We start from the raw sequence: 21,191 nt of genomic DNA on the forward strand, positions 1-21,191 counted from the left end.
ATGGAGATACTTGGTTTAACTATTTCTAGAAGTTATAGAACATACTATGACCGTGACTGAAAGCAGACATTTCTCTTAGGAACAGCAAATATTTGAAAGCATAGAAAATGTGCTGTGAAACAGTAGAGAAGTGTATCAAATCTAAGTGAACTTACAGGAAGAATTGATAGGGTGTACTTAGTTGCAAAGACCATGTCACCTTTATAGAAAGACGTGGTGACTCAGCTTCACTGGAAGCAAAATCTTAAGCTGTTTTTACTCATACTTTGGTCAGTTGATTATTTGATGTAAAGAGATACTTGCAATTAAATACACAGCTATGAGTCAGGTCAGAAGTTAAGAGGTATTGTAATGTGTATTTCTGGAAGAAGCTTATAAATTTGAAAACAGTTGCAAACAATATTAATTGGCAGGTCTAAGCAGAGTAGCTTTGATTTTTAACTTCTATTATCCCTGCTGTTACTACTGACATAAAGTTTCTCGCATTTATTTCATTCTAAACACACGCCTAAATTTTTCAAGCAGTGCAGAAGGCATTGACTGTTAATGCTGTTTTCAAGGAATCAAATCTTAAGATGCTCATGAGTTCTCATTTACCCTGATGACAGAGTTAAGACTGTTTCTTCCAATGTGTTTTTAACTTTGGATATATCAAGTAAATCTTTTCTTATGTGCTCTTGTAAAATGGTTTTATTATGCTTATATCAAATTTTGATATGTCAGCATTGATAATCTATCTGTGTTGTACTGTCTCTATTACAATATTCAATTCTTAAAGCATCTTGAAATTGTTCATGTAAATCTTTCACTTCTGTGTAGCTGTGAGATGCAGAATAATTCAGATACTATAGTACATATAACATTATAAGCTGCTTATTTTTCTCATGAAGTGTGGAAAGAGCTAGGCTTTATGTAAACTGTTCTCTTGTCTGCCAAAGCACCAAGATACTAGTCTTTTTTATTATCTTTAGAGTTTTGAAGCATTTAGACTGCCTCCTTAAATAAGGAATGGATGAGAAATTGACAAAAAATAGCTCCTTGGTCTGTCCCCTTGCTTTATGCCAGCTGCAGAAGGGGTAGTATTGGCTGTAAATGCTGTCACAGTCACTGCCACCAACGAGAGAGGTAGTCAACTTCAGTGTGACAGCCACTACTTGAGATCAGCAACACCTGGCAGGAGCAGTCACCATCATCTTTGTCTTGTTGTACAAGTGGAGTAAAGTCAAATGTTGAGTGCTCTCTGTGCATCTCCATCCTATCTTTTTCATTTCTCTGATTTTTATTTCTTATGTTATACCTTTTGATGTCTAGCATGTTTCTGTTTTTCATTTAAGGCACAGAAAAACTGAATTTTCAAGAGATACCATAAACATAAGCCAGATACGAACACAGGCAATTTTTTTCAATACTGAGTAATGTTGGTAAAAACAGCTTGGCTGGTGAAGTATTCCTGTTTTCTTACTGTGTCTTTAGGCACTTTTTTTCTTTAAACACCAGATGGCACTACTGCTATTTAAATAGGTTCTTGTTTCCTATTTACTTTTGAATTATTGAGGTTCTTGACACATTAATGTGTGTTTTGAAATGTATTGCTTTTATATAGCACTTTAATTCATGATTTCTTGCAGTGGCATACATTTTAACAATTTGTGTATCTCTCTTGTCTTATTAATGAGACATAGTTCAGTGTTTGTAAAGTCTAACAAATTTATCAACCTGTTTTGCACAGCTGTCCTTTGAGTAAGGACCAAAAGCTGAAATTGTGAATTTACTCTTGCAATTTAGTCTTGTGAATTTACTCATGCAACACACATATACTTGCAATTACATGCTGTTACCTAATATCTTCCCTTTTTTAAAAAAAGAAAAAGAAAAAGTGAGGGGGGAAAAGATCTAATTTTTCTCCATGTTCTTAAAATCATTTAAAATATTTCTTTTTGAAGACCAGTGTGATCACTTTTGGCTTTTCAAATTGACTAAGTTATTTAATCCTTGCTGGTATTTACACTTGATAAAAATAGTGAAAAGCCAACAATAACTCCAGTTATTTTCTGTGTGCATACTTCTGTTTGATATCTCAGTTTTTATGATTTACATGTCTAACACAAAAAAAAAGTCTTACTATGACAAACATCACAATTCCAGATGTGGTTTCATCATCTCTTTTCAAAGTCATGTTAAGTTCAAGCTGACAGCAAAAAGATGCATTCCTGGTCACTAGGGCTGTTTTGTGCCGTGGTTTTCTATTTGTAGAGTTGAGCTCTGATCTGAAATAGCAGTTGATCTTGTTGGGGGAAAAAACCTCTTTGCACAATGTTCTTTTAGGTCAACTTTGGCCTTGCCATTAAGCTAGGTGGATACCAGTGCCAATGCAAGGATGAAAGTAGACAATGTGCCTTTCTCAGTTTCAGCCTGCACTATAATAAGTTAGTGACTAGCATTTCAGTCAGAGTAATTTCAATTTAATTTGAATAGGACGTACTTTGTAACATTGACATAGAAAGGAAATTAGAAGATTATTTCTGGAGTCTTATTCTCAAAATTTTATAATGTATGACAGGAATAAAACTGTTCAACTATTCAGATAACTAGTATTTGCAATATTGATGAGCGTAACTGATGATACAGTGAAGTATTTTACTTTTTGAAGCAGTGAAATTAACTTTAAATCACACACTGTTCTTTAGAATGTGTAGAAAAATGAGTTATTTCTGTTGAAATGATAATTAGAATGAGTTAACTCCATTTTTAGCTGAGAGAAGCAACACTATTCAGGCTGCTTTATGACTTATACCCATTAGAAGGTACTCCTAGAATTATGAGACTAATCTCAACATCTGATTTAGGTAGAGACATATTACCCTTACAAAATACTGAAGAATTACGTGATATATCAAAATTCAAGCATGTGGCTGGGTAATAAATTCCAAGTCTAGCTCTGGTCTAGTAGTTCAACTACATTAAAATTATTCCTTCTCCTTTAATTGTTGAAAGAAAGATGGAAGGAGGATGTATGACTGCTAGTGTGCTGGTGTTCCAGTGACTTTTATAATTGTGGCATTTATCAGTAGTATACTTCATTTTAAATGGACCACAAGATTTCCATTCCTATAAAGAGAATTTTCCAAGACAGGAATGAGTTCAAATACTATTTTCCCCTTCAGCAATATTATAAATATTATCTCGTATGTTTGACAATGTTGTGAGTGCTTATATGCTGCTGATTTCGTAATTATTCTCTGTAACTCTTCATTCTTCTAAGGTTGTGGAGATCACTAATGTGCATTAATATTTCAATGTAATTAAAAGCTCATTTTTTCTCTATTTTAAGTATCTTAGGTTTGATGAGGAAGTAGGGCAGAAGAGAGGATGAGATGTTAACTTTGCATCAGTACATGTTCTTTCTAGAGCCAAGAGTCTATTCTACCCCCTCATATGAGGAGATAAATCCTAATGTTGATCCAAAGCAAAATTCATCCAATCCTTCAAGTTCTGCCTGAAGCCTGAGGGAGAAATAAAACTTGGCAAAAGTCATAAAATGCAGTATTTGGGGATTTTGGTATCTTCCATGTTTTACTTTGCACCCCTCCACTGTGGAAGTTAGGCTCTGCTTTGTAGAAGTCCTGTTAAGTACTGTAATTAATGTAATAAACAATGATGCATTAAATATGGGGAAAGAAGCAAATAAAGGCCAGCAGAATCATGTTTATTCTTTTTAAAAGAAAGATATACTTCACTTTTCAGCAAAGATGTCCAGGAAGCTAAGTTTGCCAACTGAGTTAAAGCCTGATTTAGGTAAGTTTGCATAGTTGATTTTATTTTTACTAAATCTGTTTTACAGAATGTGAGCACATATTAAGAGTTTTAAGTTATGTAAACTATCATGGATTTGTTGCATTTATCTGAAGTGTAGAACTAAAATGTTAATTGCAATCTTTTGAGGGGGCTCTCTGACACAAAATGTCATTGCTATCATCAGAAGGTAAGCCTGCAAATCTTGTACATGGCTTATCACACTTTCATCGTAATTTTTAGACATCCATCACTTACTTTATCAGTAGTGCTGTGAAAGCAAACGTGTGACTAAGGGGGTGATGTAAGGGGAAACAACTTGCTGTTTAGAACCATCTAACACATTTTAAATTGAAAAATGAAATACCTTAAGAGAAAGAGCATATGTTGAAGTGTACTCAACACAGAGTTGTAGTTTTACAAAAGTTGTCTTGTGACCACTCATTAAATTAAAATAATATGCAGCTGTTTAGATGGACAAACAGTCTGAGAATTTCATTTTTCTGGAAAAATCACAGTAACTTTTTTATATAAGAAGCAGTTCAGTTGTGAAGCTGGTAGTACTAAAGGTCATTATATTGTATGACTAAAATGGCGTGCAAATGAGTATATATGTTATTTGGTACGTTGACTGCCAGCTTGTAGATCAGACCCTGCCTTGTTCTCTAAAGATGGTGAGGGACAGCTGTAGACCTACAGCAGTAGATGCAGCCTGAATGTGAAAGCTGCCTTCCGCCTGCGACAGCTTGCTCACCCTCCCGCACCAGCATCGCTCCCACAACCCCAGCAGATGACAGGATCAGACTGGCAACTGCAGAACCGTGTGTCTGGTAACTGCTGCCATCAGCAAGGAAAAGGTCTGTGGCACTGGGATATCCTGAAACTGAGCTGGACCACCCTGATTTACAAGTACAGCTTGCTCCGCTCAGAGAAATGTGAAGCTGGAAGGAACTCTCCAAGATCTTTTAATCCATTGCTATGGCAATGATCCAGATGTCTGTATCATCTATTCATGAGCCTCCAATAAGTTATTAGAAAAATCCCAGACAGAAAGTTTCAGTGGTTTCTAGTCAGACAAATTTCCTGTTGATCAACTGTCTTTGCTTCCATAGAAGCTTTTTCTTGTCTTCTCCGCAATAATCAGGGATAAGGAGTGCCCTCTATCTTATTGCTAGCCATCTTTTATGCTGTTGAAAGCTGTCACCATACCTCTAATAACTTTTTCCTCAACTTTCTAAAACTCTGTGCCTGAAAGTAGAAGGATTTAGCAGTGACCTTGTCGTGAAACAGCAAAAGACACTTTTTTCTTTCAATGTTTCAGTTCTTCCTTACTGTATTTACTAATGATTTAGGGTTTATCTCAGTTTAAAGTGAATTTTATCATACTTTGCAAACTGGAACACATCTATACTTAAATATTAACCAATTCATTCTAATTCTGTTATTGTTTTATTCTCACTTCTTTAATAACAGTAAGGACTTAGAAGTGTGGTTTGGATTTTTGTTAAATAGAGACAGGAGAAAAGAGAATGCTGAAATTCTTTCAGCATTTTCCAGTCCTGAAGGAGTTGCAGCACTTTTTACATGATGTAGTATTTGTTACTCTTTCTGCTGAAATAGTGAATTTTTGTATTTTTTTTTTTATTATTTTTTCTCATCTCTCTTCTGGTAAACTCAAAATAGTTTGTACCTTCAGAACTGTAATAGCTTTGATTAGTTTTACTTGACTTTGCACACATGTGAATATCTACACTTACCTCATTTTACTCTGTGTAAAACTCTTACAGGTTTTCAGGTCTGTAAATAACTTCTGTAGGCAATTGTAATCTTTTTTTATAATTTTATTTTATCTTTTCTTTTAGATGAATGGCTTTTGCATAGTGTTTTTCAAAGATTGTTACCTTCCTTGGTTGTTTTGCAACTTTTGTGGCCATATTTGCTGGCTCTAGGAAACAGATGAAATGCCTTTCTTTCAAGTTCAATATCCTTACAAATTTCCCTCCTCTCTTTCCATGGCTTCTTGAAACCTACTCTTCCAAGATTGTATTCTTACAAATTATTTTAGGCCTTTAAAACCCTCTTTTCATCCCTAAATAGCTAAACCAAAGTCTAAAGCATGTGCATTTGTGTTTAACCTCCACATCCTGAAACAGAAGTTATCTTAAATATACTCTAGTCTGCCTTACACCATTGCTTTTCAAATTGTAATCCAGATTATTAAGGTACCATTGCCCCTAGGTCCTCTTCTTTGGTTTAGTAGATCAAGAGAACTTCATCTTTCCATCCTTCTGATGAATTGGTGTGTAGTACGTCTTCATACTGTTGTTTCTTCCTCTTCATCTGAAAATAATTCGTTTAACAAAAGATAGTCTCCCTTGATAAATAATATGCGCTAAAGCAGTTAAACTCTTTACCTTCAGTTCTCTTTTCTTAACAAGCTGTCCACTCTCCATAATGCTTGTATTGTCTGACAAGGTAATTTTTATGGGATTTTTCCTGTCTATTCCATTACTTCTGGAAATTGTACTTATGCTCTTCAAATATTCAACCAGCTGCAGCTCAACAAACGCATGTTTAATTTTGTGTATTGCAGTTGACGTATGATTATATTGAGACTGATTAATTCATGTCAGAGTCGAAAAAGCATAAAGTTAGTAAATATTTAAGCCTACAGAAACAAGCATCTGGAGAGGTTGTGGTCATTAGAAGAACTGTGAAAACAAATTAATGTTTTCATTGTTTTACTTGGGATATTTTTTTCAGTGTTGAATCTTGTGATGCCAACATCTCAGTAGCTGACATAGTTTCTTTCTATAATCTATGTTTTTCATTTGACTTGCCTAAAATTTGGCAGAACAACAATTTTTCTATCCTGATTGTAATTAAATGAGTATCTCCCGAGAAGATTCACTGTTTGTGTTGGGTAAATGTCAGTATTTAGTCAGTTGAAATCTAGTTTGTATTTTCAAATACACGTTATCTTTTTTTTTTCAAGTTTTGCAATAACTTCATGAAATTAGCATACTGATACTTTGTATTTGTATGTGGTTAAGAGTTGCTCCTTAGCTCTTAATCCTGCTTTAAAGCATGATGCCAATTGCATCTATACCCTAAAGATCCAAAATAATAACTTTTTTTTAAAGTAATTTTAAAATTTTTGAAATCATGATTTAACGCATTTATTTGTGAACATGTAGAGAAGTTCAGACATGATGTTGTATCAAGTATCACCACACACAAAAAACACAGCTAGAGAAGTGTAGCATGTTTATTGGTTTTAGCTTTTGTTAATACTAAAACTCATTTTCTTTTCCAAGAACTGTATTTCCCAAGCAGTGAGAAAAATGTCCTGGGAAGTTTTAATGCCATTTCTGGCACTAACTATAGAGTTTCAGATATGCATAACAGTGCCAGATTACATTTGGTAGCATTTGATGTTTCTCTTACTAGAAGTTTGTATGTGAGTAGCCCGTTAGACCTTCTTCACACAGTTTCCTAAAATGGGACAGTATTATCCTGAGTCATTACAGGTTACATGTGATCATGCTGTCTGCATGTATAGTAAAATAATTGCCTCTTCATGAGATCTAAAAATTTCCTTTCATGGGACATAGTTTAATAATCTCATGAATGAACTAATTGGTAGAGAAGTTTTGGTGAGTTTTTTTTGAAAGGTGTCCTGTTTGACTCTTATATTTTGTCCCAAGAATGTGTAACAATTATATAATATCAACCTCTGCAAAAAAAAAAAAGATTGCTTTGTTTAGGATATGGTATTGAAAACTGTGCCAAAAGGAAATATGACTAAGGAAGAATATGGCAGTAGTAATCAATAGAATTGTAGTTAGTATATACTATATGCTAAATAGCAATCTGATTTCTCTTAATCACTCCATTTTGCCATTCTTTTTAATTAATACTGGTTTATTTTCAGATGTCAAAGACAACTCTTTCAGTCGATCCCGGAGTTCTAGTGTAACTAGCATTGATAAAGAGTCACGTGAGGCAATTTCAGCTCTTCATTTTTGTGAGACTTTCACAAGAAAGGCTGATACATCACCTTCCCCATGCCTGTGGGTTGGGACCACGCTGGGTACAGTGCTTGTCATTGTACTGAACTTACCCCCAGGAGGAGAGCAAAGACTTCTTCAGCCAGTAATTGTTTCTCCTAGTGGTACGTACAAAGCAGATGGGGTAAAATATACTCTGATTAAGTATTGTAACCGTTTTATGACAGTACTTACTAGATATGTCCTATGTTTTTCCAGCTTTGTTCAGCACTGGAAATGTGTGGCTAGGTGATTTAAGAAAAAGTAACAATTTTCTGCAGGTTTAGAGATTCTCATTTGATAAGTATAAAAAAAAAAATCATGCACCTCTGTCTACAGTGTTATGTAAACAAAAATTAGTAATAAACTTTCAGATTTCCAGAGAACTCTCCCACAGTTGGATCAGTGCATGTGTCAGTAATGTTTTAAATGGCTGAATCTTGAAGGACAATGAAGTGCAACAAGAAAAAAACTATTAAAAAGGAAGAAGCTTGGTTTTAAAAGATATGTTTATTTGAGTAAGGACACTTGTACCCGTTTCTTTCAGAACAGTGGGATTTAGTGATCATAAAGGTTTTTTCCAACCAAAACAGGAAAATTAAACATGTCTTGAAGTGTGATTGGTTAAAGTAATTGGTCTTGTTCTCCATATTCTTAAAATAAATGATTTTTAACAATTATGGATTAATTAAAAATTAATATATATTCTGTTGATCTAGTTACTAAGGTTAACAATGTAGATGGGATACTTCATTACCAGAGTTTTAAGGTTACAAAGTTAAAATATAATCTCATATAATATAAAAATACAACTATAATGAATACTTGCTGAGAAAAGCATATTTGCTAACCTTATAGTAGTACCTGGCAATTATTTAATAAAGATAGTAGAAGAGATTGGTATTTAAAATGCCCAGTTTCTCTTATTGCTTGTTTCTAAACCTGTCTCTACTGAAACAAAAAAAAAAAAAGAGGTGCTCAGTTTTGACTTATTTTTTGTTGATATTAAACACACTATACTCCTTAGGAGAGAGTGAAATTAATTGCATTTGTGACACTGAACTTGAATACAAATGTGCATTCTAACTTTACGCTCCTAAGTGTGTACATTTCTGTTGAAGGTAGGGGAAGAGTATGCATATACTTCTGGAAAACTTGTTTAACATTGTCTTGGGTTTTTAGATAAATGTGCAAAACTTTTGCTACGTCTGTTTTGCTACAGAAGCAAGCCTAAGTTCTTGTTTCCTTTTCTTGTGCTAGCTTCTTGTAGGAATATTTTGTAGCTTGAAAGACGATTAAGAACTCTTTTAGAAATGCAGTCAACTTTTTTTTTCCCTAGGAACTATCCTGAGGCTGAAGGGGGCAATTTTGAGGATGGCTTTTCTGGATACCACAGGATCTTTGGTCCCACCAGCACATGAACCTTGGAGAGAACACAATGTTCCTGAAGATAAAGATGAAAAAGATAAATCAAAGAAGCGGCGACCTGTCTCAGTGTCCCCCTCTTCCTCTCAGGAAATCAGTGAAAACCAATATGCAGTGATATGTTCAGAAAAGCAAGCAAAAGTTATCTCACTGCCATCCCAGAACTGTATTTATAAGCAAAACATAACAGAGACTTCTTTTGTTCTTCGTGGAGACATAGTGTCGTTAAGTAACAGTATCTGCCTTGCATGTTTCTGTGCCAATGGACATATCATGACCTTTAGGTAAGATCTACTTGATGTTGACTTCAATATAAAAAGAAAAAACACTATTCTGTTAGATAGAAAGTTTCCTTAAGAAAAGGAATTTTGAAGTCTACATTCACTCAGTGTTGATGAACCTCTAACACTTGGGCCTAGATTATCTTGATTTAACACATGAAAAAGTTTACCAGTGTAGCTCAAGCTACTCCGATTTAACAAAATCATTTTAAACATGTGATATACGTCTATGAGTTATTTTTCTTAAAGGTGAATTTATTCCCTGATGGAGAAAACTGCCTGGTTTCAGGCATACAGCTGGTACCTGACCAAGCATATTTTTGTGCAGCTGTTTCTGTCACACTTGTGCCTCAAGCTTACTGTTTTGTTGTGTAGCTTCCTTAAGTCTTAGAGGCCTTAAACTCAGGATATAAAGGCAAAATGATTGCTGGCAGTTGTGGTATAGGAATACATCTAAAGTAAGGAGTTTTATGAGTTTAAACGTGTAGAAGTAAGGTTTGAATGTACTTACATGCCACCTATATAACTAACATCCTTTTTATTTAATATTTTCAAATGCTTTTTTATTCTGAACAGCAGTGTGTGTATAGCTGTGCCCCTGCAACTACATTTTAGTCCTGACTAATGCTAAGATCAGTGCAGAACATGGTAGTATAAAATTGTGCCAGCAAAAACAAGCACTAGGAAATTACTGAAAAAGATACTACTTTGTAAAGTTGTTCAGAATAAAGCTAAATCTTGATGCATGCTACAAATATCTAAAAACCAAACAAACAAAAACTCACACAAACAAACAAAAAAACCCCCACTAAGTTTTGATTAAATCTAACTCCAATTTATGTATATCCCAAGGTATATGCTAAACATCACTAAAATTCTGCTCACCTTGGAGGACATGCACTGTTTTTTTCCATAATTAAAACTGAACTTAATAATGTTCAGGTATCATACATTGAAACAAATCCTGTTTTCCTGAGGATTTATTTTGTTTTCTAATGAACTTTGCATAGAGACAGGTATTAAATTATAAATATTGAATTGTTACATTGTGTAGGGCTGTTGATCCTCTCAAGGATAACTCTCTCATAAGCATGACTTGCTGCTGGGAAGTGAACTTAATGTTCTGTTTGTGTAAAGTTGGAGCACTGTATTATACTCAAATACTTACTGATGTAAATTTAGATAGGGCTTAAGATTGTGTTACAGATTTGTTTGATACAATGAAGATGCTATCATGGGTGTCATGCTTGTCCTATCTGATCTAATATTTCTGTGTTTTGTCTTGAAGCTATAAGGATGTGAACTCACTCTTAGATAACGTGCACTGCAAAACATGTCATTTCTGGGGGGTAGGCTTACAAGAGAATACTAATTTTTACTTCATAACTGTGGAACTTGACTGCAAAGTCATGTCACCAGTTCTTTATTTTGTTTGTCATAGGTGAAGTGTCTTGCTAAGAGACAGTCCACAATGTGTAAAATGCAAGTTTACATTTAGAAATCTCAGTATCATACAGGAAAAACCCTAATGCTTCCTGTTGCGGTCACTACATCTTTCTCTTTCAGTGCTTTTGACTTCACTTTGCCCTTTAACTGCTTCTTTTAGTTTTTAAAAATAAGATGATTATACGGAGGTTATCTGCAGCAGAAGCTGTCTAATGTATTGTTGGTACATTTACAGCTCACGTCCTGTATAAATAATGTCTCTCACAAAAATTTAACTGGAGATGTTTTTGAGACAGTGGTTTGTTTGGGATTCTGTTTATGAACACATCAAGTGCTCAGTCATTTCTTACTTGCATTTGTTATTACTTTGAGGGAGAGGAATGCTTAGTAACAAGAGCACTGTTACAGCCTGAATGTGCTGCATCTGTTCTTTAGTAGCTTGGTGCAGCAAGTACTGCAGTTAAAGGTTCAAAATGAGAAAACACAAGGTAAGAAAACTACTCTGAGAGGACTTTAACTTAAAATAGGCAATTAGACAACAAGGTGGACATAATTCAGAAGATTTTTTTGAGGCTACTGGATTCTGTTTAACTTTGGAAGGCAGTTGTAACTCTTTGGTAGATAGTTATAAAAATACTTCATTTGTAATTACTGAATAATGCTTTAAGTGAAACTGTGGTTTATATGCTCAGAGGATATGTTTTAAAATGCATCTGTGATGCAGATGTTGAAATCTCACTTTTCAGATGCTGCCTTGAAAAAAATCTTATCTTTGTTTTGAGACTTTAGATGGTACCCTGTTTATGCGGAACTTTTGTTGACCGTGAAGAAAAAATAATGTATTAAAGTTCGTAAATGAGCTATTTGATCCGTAATAGATAATCCTGACATATTTAATGGTTTCTAAATTCTTTTTCTTAAGTTTGCCAAGTCTAAGGCCATTGTTGGATGTATATTACCTGCCACTCACCAATATGCGGATAGCCAGGACATTCTGCTTCACCAATAACGGACAAGCACTCTATCTTGTCTCCCCAACTGAAATACAGAGGCTCACATATAGTCAAGAAACATGTGAAAATCTTCAGGTAATCAGTTAAAAATAATTACTGTTTTCTCACATTCTGAGGGTTCTTAGTTATGGATTCACAGTGCTTACAGTAATTAAGTTTGTCATAAAGCCAAGTGCTTCAGCTTTTATGCTTTAATTTTTCTCACTGTAGAATCTGATTTGGGGTTAACCACTTCTCCTACCCTTAAAATTTACTGTTTCATTCACCCTCTTGCGTTTGAATAGTTTCTTTCTTAATTTCCTGTTCAATTGATGAGAAATTTCTGTATTTAACATGTGCAGTTAACAAAAGTCCTTTGTTCAATTGGTGCTGGTGGAGAAGCATGCTAACATAAGCAGAGAATGCTAACTCGGGATACTTGAAGGAAGCTATTTATGTTTCAGGGGTATTAACAGCTTGAAAAGATTCTCACTCATGATTGAGCTTGGATGTTTACAGAATAGCAAAATAAGAGATGCAATCTGTAAGCTCCCCTGTGGTACCATGCATGGATATGAGTACTTTTAGATATAGTTACAACAGAAAAAAAATCAGGGGTGTTGCCCAAGTTGTTGAGTGGCAAATACAACTTTACGTAAATGCTTTTGCTTGCGACTGAATTTCATGAGCTATAAGCTTGCAACTGTTGGAACAGGTGGTTTGGACAGATTTCTTAATGTGGTTTGATTTTTCATTTCCTAAGCCACCCTTCAGAGACAGGTGCCTGGTAAAGCATATTCATTTCAAAATTCAAACCTACAAAATGAATCCATAAAATGAAAGAATACCGCTTTACTTTGTGCGTGAAATAACATGTGCCATGTTGTCTCTTCTTTGCAAAGGAAATGTTGGGCGAGCTCTTTACTCCTGTAGAAACACCAGAAGCACCAAACAGAGGATTCTTTAAAGGCCTGTTTGGAGGTGGGGCACAGTCGCTTGACAGAGAAGAACTCTGTAAGTTTTTAGTATTTGTTATTTTTCTGGTATTTCTATCCAAGGAAGCCAGGGATTCTTGAGAAATGTATTGCTTGTGTTAAATGAACATTACATATTCAAAGACAGAAGTGAACAGAGGGAGTGACATAGTCTTTATTATTTGTGTCATGTACCTTACGAAGAAGAGCAGAAAAGCAGATTCCTTTACCTGATTGATAAAGGAATAGATTATAAAACAAGAAATGGAACAACTGATCGTATTTAGATTCATCTTTATGAAGTGTACAGAACTGACCATAGTTTTCCTAATGCTTTTAAACTGAAAGGGGCTGGTTCTGGATCACATGATTCTGGACAGTCAGAAAATGAAAATTTCCTAGATTCTTTTTCCTCATTTGACATTTGTAGAGATGCCTCAGGAATTAATATATTTAAGGAAAATAACCTCTGCCTATTTGGATATTTGCTAGACAAAATATCATGTTATGCAAGTTTGTTTGTAAGAACTGTTTCCTTTTTAACATGAAATGTGGCTGTTGAAACAGACAAGATTCCTTAGCAGTCTTTTTCTTGATTTATTGGGTTTTTTGATAGGTGGGAAAAAAGTGTTTGTGCCTATACATTTTGAACAATGTGTTTAAAATTCTCTTTGTATTTAATGTGTAATACTTTGAAAAGTTGGTCAGGTATTCTATTGGAGAAATTTGTGTGCACAAATTGCATGCTAAATATGCCTAGTACAAGGAAACATGTCTTTTGGAGGCAAAAGAAAAGCAATCTTAGAACTTTAGAAGCTATTGCTTTACATCATTTCAAGTTTCCACTATCAAGTGATGGCTTAGATCTTCAGAAAGAAAATAGTACTGAATGGAAGAAAAAAGACTAATGAATTATAGCCTGAAAGCGCGTTCAATGACAATTCAAAAGACATCTGAAAATATCTTTTAAGATAGTCATATTTAACATGAGAATTTGTATTTAACAGATTTTAACAATGAGAGCATAGATACCTAAACTTCAGGTGTCTGCATCTAAAATTGAATTTCCATCAAAGGAAACTTCTACTGGTAGAGTCATACTTGGCTGCCTATGCCAGCAAAACACTTTCAGAACTGACCACAACTAGTATTTTCAAAATTCTTGTGCTTTGTCTGCTGAACTCCCAACACTTTCCTTGTGAAGTAGGCTATTTTGTTAAAAAACACTTCACTAGCACAATTCTGTGGATGGCCATGATGCCAACGCTGTTGAGCTTTAGTTTCACACTTTAGCTGAGAAAATCTTATTATTTTACAACTTCCCCAGAGTATTAGATGTTTAAAACTCTCAATTTTATTAAATAGTAACATTGAATAGTAAGTATTACTCAGTCATGGCTATGATTAGGTGTTTGGTATCCATCCAAAGAAATGGCACCTCGTAATAAACTAGTTAAACTGGTATTTATGTAGTAACGATAGAAAACCTGACTATTCTGTTTTTGCTGCTTTGCAAATGCTTCCAGTTGGAGAATCAGCATCTGGGAAGGCATCAAGGAGTCTTGCCCAACATATCCCAGGCCCTGGGGGTATTGAAGGTGTCAAAGGAGCAGCATCTGGTGTAGTTGGTGAACTGGCACGAGCCCGGTTGGCACTAGATGAAAGAGGACAGAAACTAGGAGAACTGGAAGAAAAAACAGCAGCTATGCTCTACAGTGCTGATTCTTTCTCTAAACATGCTCATGAGGTGAGTCTGTTACACCTTAAACTGTATGTTAAACTGATTTTCTAACAAATGAATGCAAGTTTTGCAACTGACTTCTGCAAAGGCATGTTAGAGATACCTAAAGGGAACACAATATTGTTAGTAAAGGACGCTTCCCTTTCATCTGTCAATCATTATTCCTTATAAGTAAGTATTAATATAAGCAACTTCGTCTTGTGCCATTTTGGTCTAGAGGATATCCTCTGCCTCAGTGGCATGTAGACTTCCAAAAGTGTTGCTCGGTTCTATTACTTAAAGAATTTGTCATAGAATTAGGTAAGAAGAGTAACGCTCTGTGTGAAGTTACCATCAAACATCATGAGTCCAAGTTGGGTTTTTTTCCCCCTCAGTAACTACATAGCATGGCTGCTCTCTTCCATATTCGTGGAAATCTCTCTCCCTAAACTCCTTGCTTATTCTCCCAAAAATATCTTCTCTTTATCTGATGGCGTCCCTCTTTCTCATGCTGCTTTATAAACACACAACTTGTTTGTATCATACTTTTTGGTACATTATAGAAACAATAATTGAAAATTATCTTCTGTTTTTTCAGATGATGTTGAAGTACAAAGACAAGAAGTGGTACCAATTCTGATGATGCTCATCAACTACATCCTGTTTAATTTCGTCCTGATGGAAAAAATCTTGTTTTTTCATTAATTTTGGCAGAACTATTGAAATTCAAACGAGTATTCGCCACTGGATACTGTTATTTCCTAGCACAAATTACACACTGTTTTACCTCAGTTGTGGCTTTAACTGAGGAGCTTTATATTTAAAAAAAAAAAAAAAAAAAAACCACAAAAAACACACAAAAAACCAAACTTGAGTGTTTCTTAGCTGTTAGTTGGCTGAGAGTTGTAGCAGAGAAGGTAACTAGAACATGTGGAAAAGAAGGTCAAGGGAAACTGCAGTGTGAGATGGACAGGGGCAATGCAGGGGCAATCCTGTGTTTAATATTTTATATGCCAAAAGTTTTTGTGCTATTGTAATTGCTGCCAGTGTTATACCCTCCTGTGGGGAGAGGCAATAAATCAGGGGTCCAAAAGCTGAAGTAAAGTTGTTTGTCTTGCTGGATGGTATCTTGACTTACACTTACCCTCTCTAGGACTCACTATTTTTACCATTATTATTGGCAAAGAATTGAAGTTTGCTGTCACTTCTTTCCTTGGATAAGCTGGAAGCTTGGAAGACTTCTTGTTGAAAACTGTATATGTAGTTGACCTGTGTGTAGTCTTTTCTTGGACCCCTGATGTAGTATTCTTGTATTCACATCATATTCTGTGAAGTGCAAAACAAGAGAATGCACAGTTTTTGCATTAAAAAAGTCAAGTGAATAATATGACTGGAATGTGTCACACTGGGAGTTTTCATTTGTGTTATGGCTGTGCAATGTGAAATGTGGTAACATCTTCATCGTGGTAAGAATACTTCAACTTCTGTTTACTTTAATTTTTCTTTGCTAAAAGTAGTCATAGGTTCGGTTTGTACAACATTTAGAATTGGCTGTGGGTTTCATTCATGCTGTGAATCTTGATAAATGTTTAACAGAATGTATCTTTACAGCCATTAATTAAAATAGCTGAGATAGTTTTGCTCAAAACTTAAGTTCTAGATGCCCCTTTAGTCCTTTATGATGAAATCAGATAATCTTGGACTCAGGTTTTCAAACAGTTTTACACTCCGTGGAGGTGCTGATGCATGAATAACGGCAAGCCTCTGATATTTAATAACTGTCAGTCTGTTGTTTAGCAAATTTCTAAAACCTGCTAGTAGAGTTAGTTTACAGGCACCTGTCTCAGCCCCAGCCAGCATTAAAGACAGTTAGCCTAAAGTTTGGATTTAGTCTCTGAAGCAGTATTTTCAATGTGGGCAGTGGTAAGTGTCCACTAAAACTTCAAGGATTGGTGAAATAATGTTCGGTTTGGGTGAGGTAAATCATATAGCTGAGCTAACTTGTTAATGGCTGCTGTGCTAAAACTGTAATAGTGGGAATGACCAGAGCTTTTTTTTTATTGTAAGGAAACTTCTCACTTTAAGTCTCTGCATTTCAAAACTTTATTTTAGACCTTATTCTTCAAAGCAGGAATGTTACTGTGACTGGCTTTGCTTTATGAATGGGAGTACTTAGAAGCTGATAGGTCTACGTTGTCTGAAATGAATCATTTGGGATTACTTTGTGTCACATTCTGTGTGAGTTCCTTTGCAGGCTTTCTGAATGTTCCCAAAGCAAAACCTTGGTTCTGTTTGTATTCTAAAGTAATGTTGCAGGAACACAGATAAAGCAAATTTCCAAAACACTTAAAGGGTGCAAAATGTTGATGTTAGTAATGATTCTTAAATAATTTAAATGAAAGGCAAACAGTTTGGGCTTTGTAGCACAAAATGATAAATTCTCCAATTTTGTGTATAGGAATGTTTGCTTTAAAAAAACAAGTGAATTCACTAGTATGAGGGCAGGCTTCTCTCTTACCTGCTGAGGAAATGTTAACTCCAGTTACTGAACTCAGCTTGCTGTGCAATTTTGGCCTCTGCTTGTGATTTATTTTTTTAGTGTGTAATGAATACATAATAAATTATCACAATTTTGTTAATCTGGGTAGAATAAAGCTAGGTGAACTACTTTCCAGACAATTTCCAAAAATAAAACACCTTAGCTGACACTTATCCCTGTCCTTATCTCATATTTATAAATTGGTATGACGGACTATTATGTGACCTTGTGAAGATGAACTATATTTCAAAACAACAGAGTCCTGGAAAATTAGTCAGGTCAAGCTCTCAGCAAGAGGATGACAAAAATACTCTTCAGCAAATCGTGGTATAAGTTCAATGGAGGATGACCTTGTCTTGAAAGGAAAGCGTACTTAACTTTTCTCATCAAGAAATATTTGACAACCACCAGCAAGCAAAAAAAGAAAAAAAGGCAATGAGAGACCATCTGCCAGTAAAAGAAGAGTAGTGGCGTATTTGGTAGTATAGAATTTCTCACAATTGGATCTTTTTTCTGTTGTGTATGTTCAGAGCATGCTTCTAGATTTTGAGAACTAATGATTGAGACAAACACACAAAAGGTTCTTGGTCAATAAAAGGGGCTATGTACAATTTTAGTCTAAAATGTTCCTTTTTTCCTTCTCTGTGGAAGGAAGTTGATCGTACACGTATCATTGCATCTTATTCTTCTATTGGTGGTGCACCTTTTGTACAGCAAAGTATATTGAAATCCTCGGGGGGAAGCACCCCTGTTTTCGCTAGCATTTTAGTTGTGTGAAACTTTTTTAGAGTGTCTGGAAAACTAGAAAATACAACTGAGCTATTACTTTTTTTATTTTTTTGATGGAAGTGTAAGAAACTGCTGCTACCTATCTGTTCATATGTAGTGTGTCCCATGAGGAACTGTAACATGAAGCTTTTCTTCACCTTAGTCCTGCCAAATTGTAACTTTTGAATGTTGATATGTGTAAATATGCGTGTATCCCAAATAGGTCTGAAAGTGTTACACCACAGACATCTCCAGTGATTTGTTCTTCAGCAGTCAGTTATAAAATGTAGTAATATATAGCAGTGTTCTTTGTCTGTCCTTATGCAAAGGTTTTTCCCTGAGGTGATACTTGCATGGCAGGTGATGTTAGAAAGCTACATCCAAAGGAGGGGTTTTGGATACAGGTTCATTTCCTTTTCATTTCCTTTTTGTTTTCCTTTTCTCTCTTTTTGGTTTTCTTTTTTTGTGTGCTTAATTAATGGCACTGATCTTATCTGACCTTTTAAACTTGAATTTTTCCTGCACTTTAATTCAATCAGGCCATTTTATTCCTTAGTTTTGTTTCTTCACTTGTGCCGTTCAGGTTCATTATTTGTATATAAACACACATGTTCAATGAAGACTTCAGAACAGATTACTTTCAGGCACACTTGCTGATTATGTGACTATCATCTGGAATGTGTGTTTTCTTAGCAAAACATGTATATACAAGTATATACAATATAGAATCTAATGAAAGACACGTATCCTGTGTTGGCATTCAGTTTATAAATTACTGCAACACTTTCAGATTTGTTACTAGATAATACAATAAAATCTGTTATATTTATACATACTGCTTAAGAATATACTTTTAGTTTTAAATAATTTTTATATGTACACTTCTACCTTTAATTTTAAAAAGACTTATGTTCAATTTTTAAGTCAAAGTACTTAAAGTATGTATATTATCCATAGAAGAAGTTGTTTTAAGCTTATGAATACATTCATATCTCATATCGAGATGATACAATTACTAAGCAATGAAAACAAATAGCCCATATTGCTTTGCAGAAAATGAGCATACTTATTTTTACCTCCCATTTTGAGTATTCTTAAAAAAAGTTCCCTAATTCTGAAGAGGGAAGACAGTGCATTCAGAAAACTAACCTAATGTAAAAGTTTTCTCAGTGGCTGCAGTCTGTGACTGACTGGGTTTTGATTATTTATTATTTTTTAGGTATGTACATGGAAACTTTTTCAGCTCTATTCATCAGACATTAAAAATTCCCCAAAATCAAAGTGAGGTTTATCCAATCAATTTTTTTCTTGAACCAATATATGAATCTTGATGGCTTTTGAATTATTATTTTTGCATCAGCTCTTTACATGTAGATTGGGGGTTTTTTTGTAGACCAAACGTGTGTTAGAAAACTCACGGCTTGTGGCTGAAATGCCCTCTTCCCCATTGATGTTTAGCACACCCGGGTGGGCATTGATAGCAGCTCAAGTTTGATGCAGGGAGGAAGGACTACAACACCTTGCTTCCCTCTCTGTGCTGCAGGGTAACTTGTTAGTTGAACCTTTTCTCATTCTAGCCAATTTCCTGTATAATTTAAGCAAAACTTTTTGAGTGGATTTTGGTAGCTTTGCCACTACCACAAAATCTTCAATATGTTAGAGACAGAAATTAATGGCATTTGAGGGGATGAAGTAAGTAAAACAAATAACTGTGTAGTGTAGGCGAATCAGCTAAACCAATTTTATTTCAGTTTTCATTGAAAAGCTAAGTTAAGCTGGGCCAATTTCTTCTTATACATGTGTTAAAGATGTGCTATATGTCGTCTACTTCTATTACTGTTTCAAGACAGATGAGTATTGTGTTTCTGAGTTCTTTTACAGTTTATAACGTTCAGGCATAAAGATGCAAGTGTTCATTTTTCAAAAGAAAAATAAGGCAGAAATGTAGAACAATCAAATGAAAGGTGTCAATCAGTATTCCTTTAGTTTTCTATGTAAAGTGTCTAGAAATGTTTGTCATACAGCTATAGGTTACTTTGACACTTGTATTTCTTTTTATTAGTACCTAAGTTACCAGGCAAACAATAACTAGAAGCTAAACTGGTTCAGTTGAAAACATGTAAGGAGTTGTATGTGGATTACTACCACAACATTCAGTAACAGGTGATGCAAAGGGAGAGGGGTGGGAACATGTTTTAAATATTCCCTTTTAAAACAGAATTGTAAATAAGCAGTACTGTGTTATTTTAGACCTGAGCTCTGCTATCTGTAGTGTTTAGAACTAGGAGAACATGCTGCTTTCTGGTTATGCTACTGTTTCATTATACCAGCACCATGGGGGGAAAAAAAATGGAAAAAAAAAAAAGAATCAGTAAATTTTTCTAACTTTGCCCACTTGTGGGTGAGCATGCTTGATGTGTAGCAGTTCTCGTTTATGTATATCTTAGTGTGTACACGTGTGTTTTTCCTTTTTTCTTTTTGTTCATTGCAACTTATCCTTCGGTTAAGTCTTTCTGAGCCCCACTAGCTCTTCTGAGGGTGATTACTGGAATATGCATTTTAGGTAGGGTTGCAAATCCATCTGTCTACAAATATAGTTTCATATAAACTGCAAACTGTACTGTTACAAACACAACTATGTTAGATTGCATAGAGTTATTTTATTTACATGTACTTGAACTGAGCTATGTCATCATAACAAAGTTAAAAAATGAAGTATGGAATATTTTTGTAAATAAAAATACCTGTGCAGCTGGTATTTTAAATTTAAAATGTATTATACATCAATGTTTCAGAAAAAATGTTCATATATGTGTATATGAATGTGTCATTATGCTGAAGGGCTCTTGATTGGGCAAAATAAACTATTCAAATCTCTCCTGAAATGAGTGGACCTTACTCCTTTTCCTCCTAACTGGTTTTTTTCCCAAGGGCTGGAGCATGTGATGACACCTTGCTAGAAGAGACTCTCTCTGTTTGGCTTCCATTCGTGAGCTGCAGTTTATAGTGAGCAGTGCAGCATGTGCTTTAAGCGCTAGCAGACAGGCTCACAGTGAGTAGCCCTGAAGGGATCACAAAAGGCAAAATGTTTTGTCTGTGATGATGTTCCCAAGCAGGTCTAAAAACGTTCTGAAAAGCACATCTTGATGGTGACAGTGTGAAGTCCTGTTATCCATTTAAGCTATCAGAGAAGTTAAGGTCATTC

The 21,191-nt window shown here is 34.9% G+C and overlaps 1 protein-coding gene across 9 annotated transcripts in view; it reads left to right on the forward strand.

The window, feature by feature from the left end:
- The window catches only part of STXBP5 (syntaxin binding protein 5), a 109,193-nt gene extending 88,322 nt beyond the window's left edge, over nucleotides 1-20,871 (forward strand). For 6 of the 9 annotated variants that reach the window (XM_061991667.1, XM_061991668.1, XM_061991665.1 and 3 more), the window contains 7 exons: nucleotides 3,745-3,795; nucleotides 7,727-7,966; nucleotides 9,181-9,550; nucleotides 11,916-12,081; nucleotides 12,888-12,999; nucleotides 14,486-14,706; nucleotides 15,278-20,871. In XM_061991667.1, the coding sequence (XP_061847651.1) occupies nucleotides 3,745-3,795; nucleotides 7,727-7,966; nucleotides 9,181-9,550; nucleotides 11,916-12,081; nucleotides 12,888-12,999; nucleotides 14,486-14,706; nucleotides 15,278-15,319 (1,202 nt within the window). In that variant the 3' untranslated portion in view covers nucleotides 15,320-20,871. The remainder of the gene's footprint in view (nucleotides 1-3,744; nucleotides 3,796-7,726; nucleotides 7,967-9,180; nucleotides 9,551-11,915; nucleotides 12,082-12,887; nucleotides 13,000-14,485; nucleotides 14,707-15,277) is intronic. The other 3 variants (XM_061991670.1, XM_061991673.1, XM_061991674.1) reach the window with 1 other exon arrangement.
- Nucleotides 20,872-21,191: the final 320 nt, after the last annotated feature.

The sequence above is a fragment of the Colius striatus genome, chromosome 2 (assembly GCF_028858725.1).
Source record: "Colius striatus isolate bColStr4 chromosome 2, bColStr4.1.hap1, whole genome shotgun sequence".
Lineage (NCBI taxonomy): Eukaryota > Metazoa > Chordata > Aves > Coliiformes > Coliidae > Colius > Colius striatus.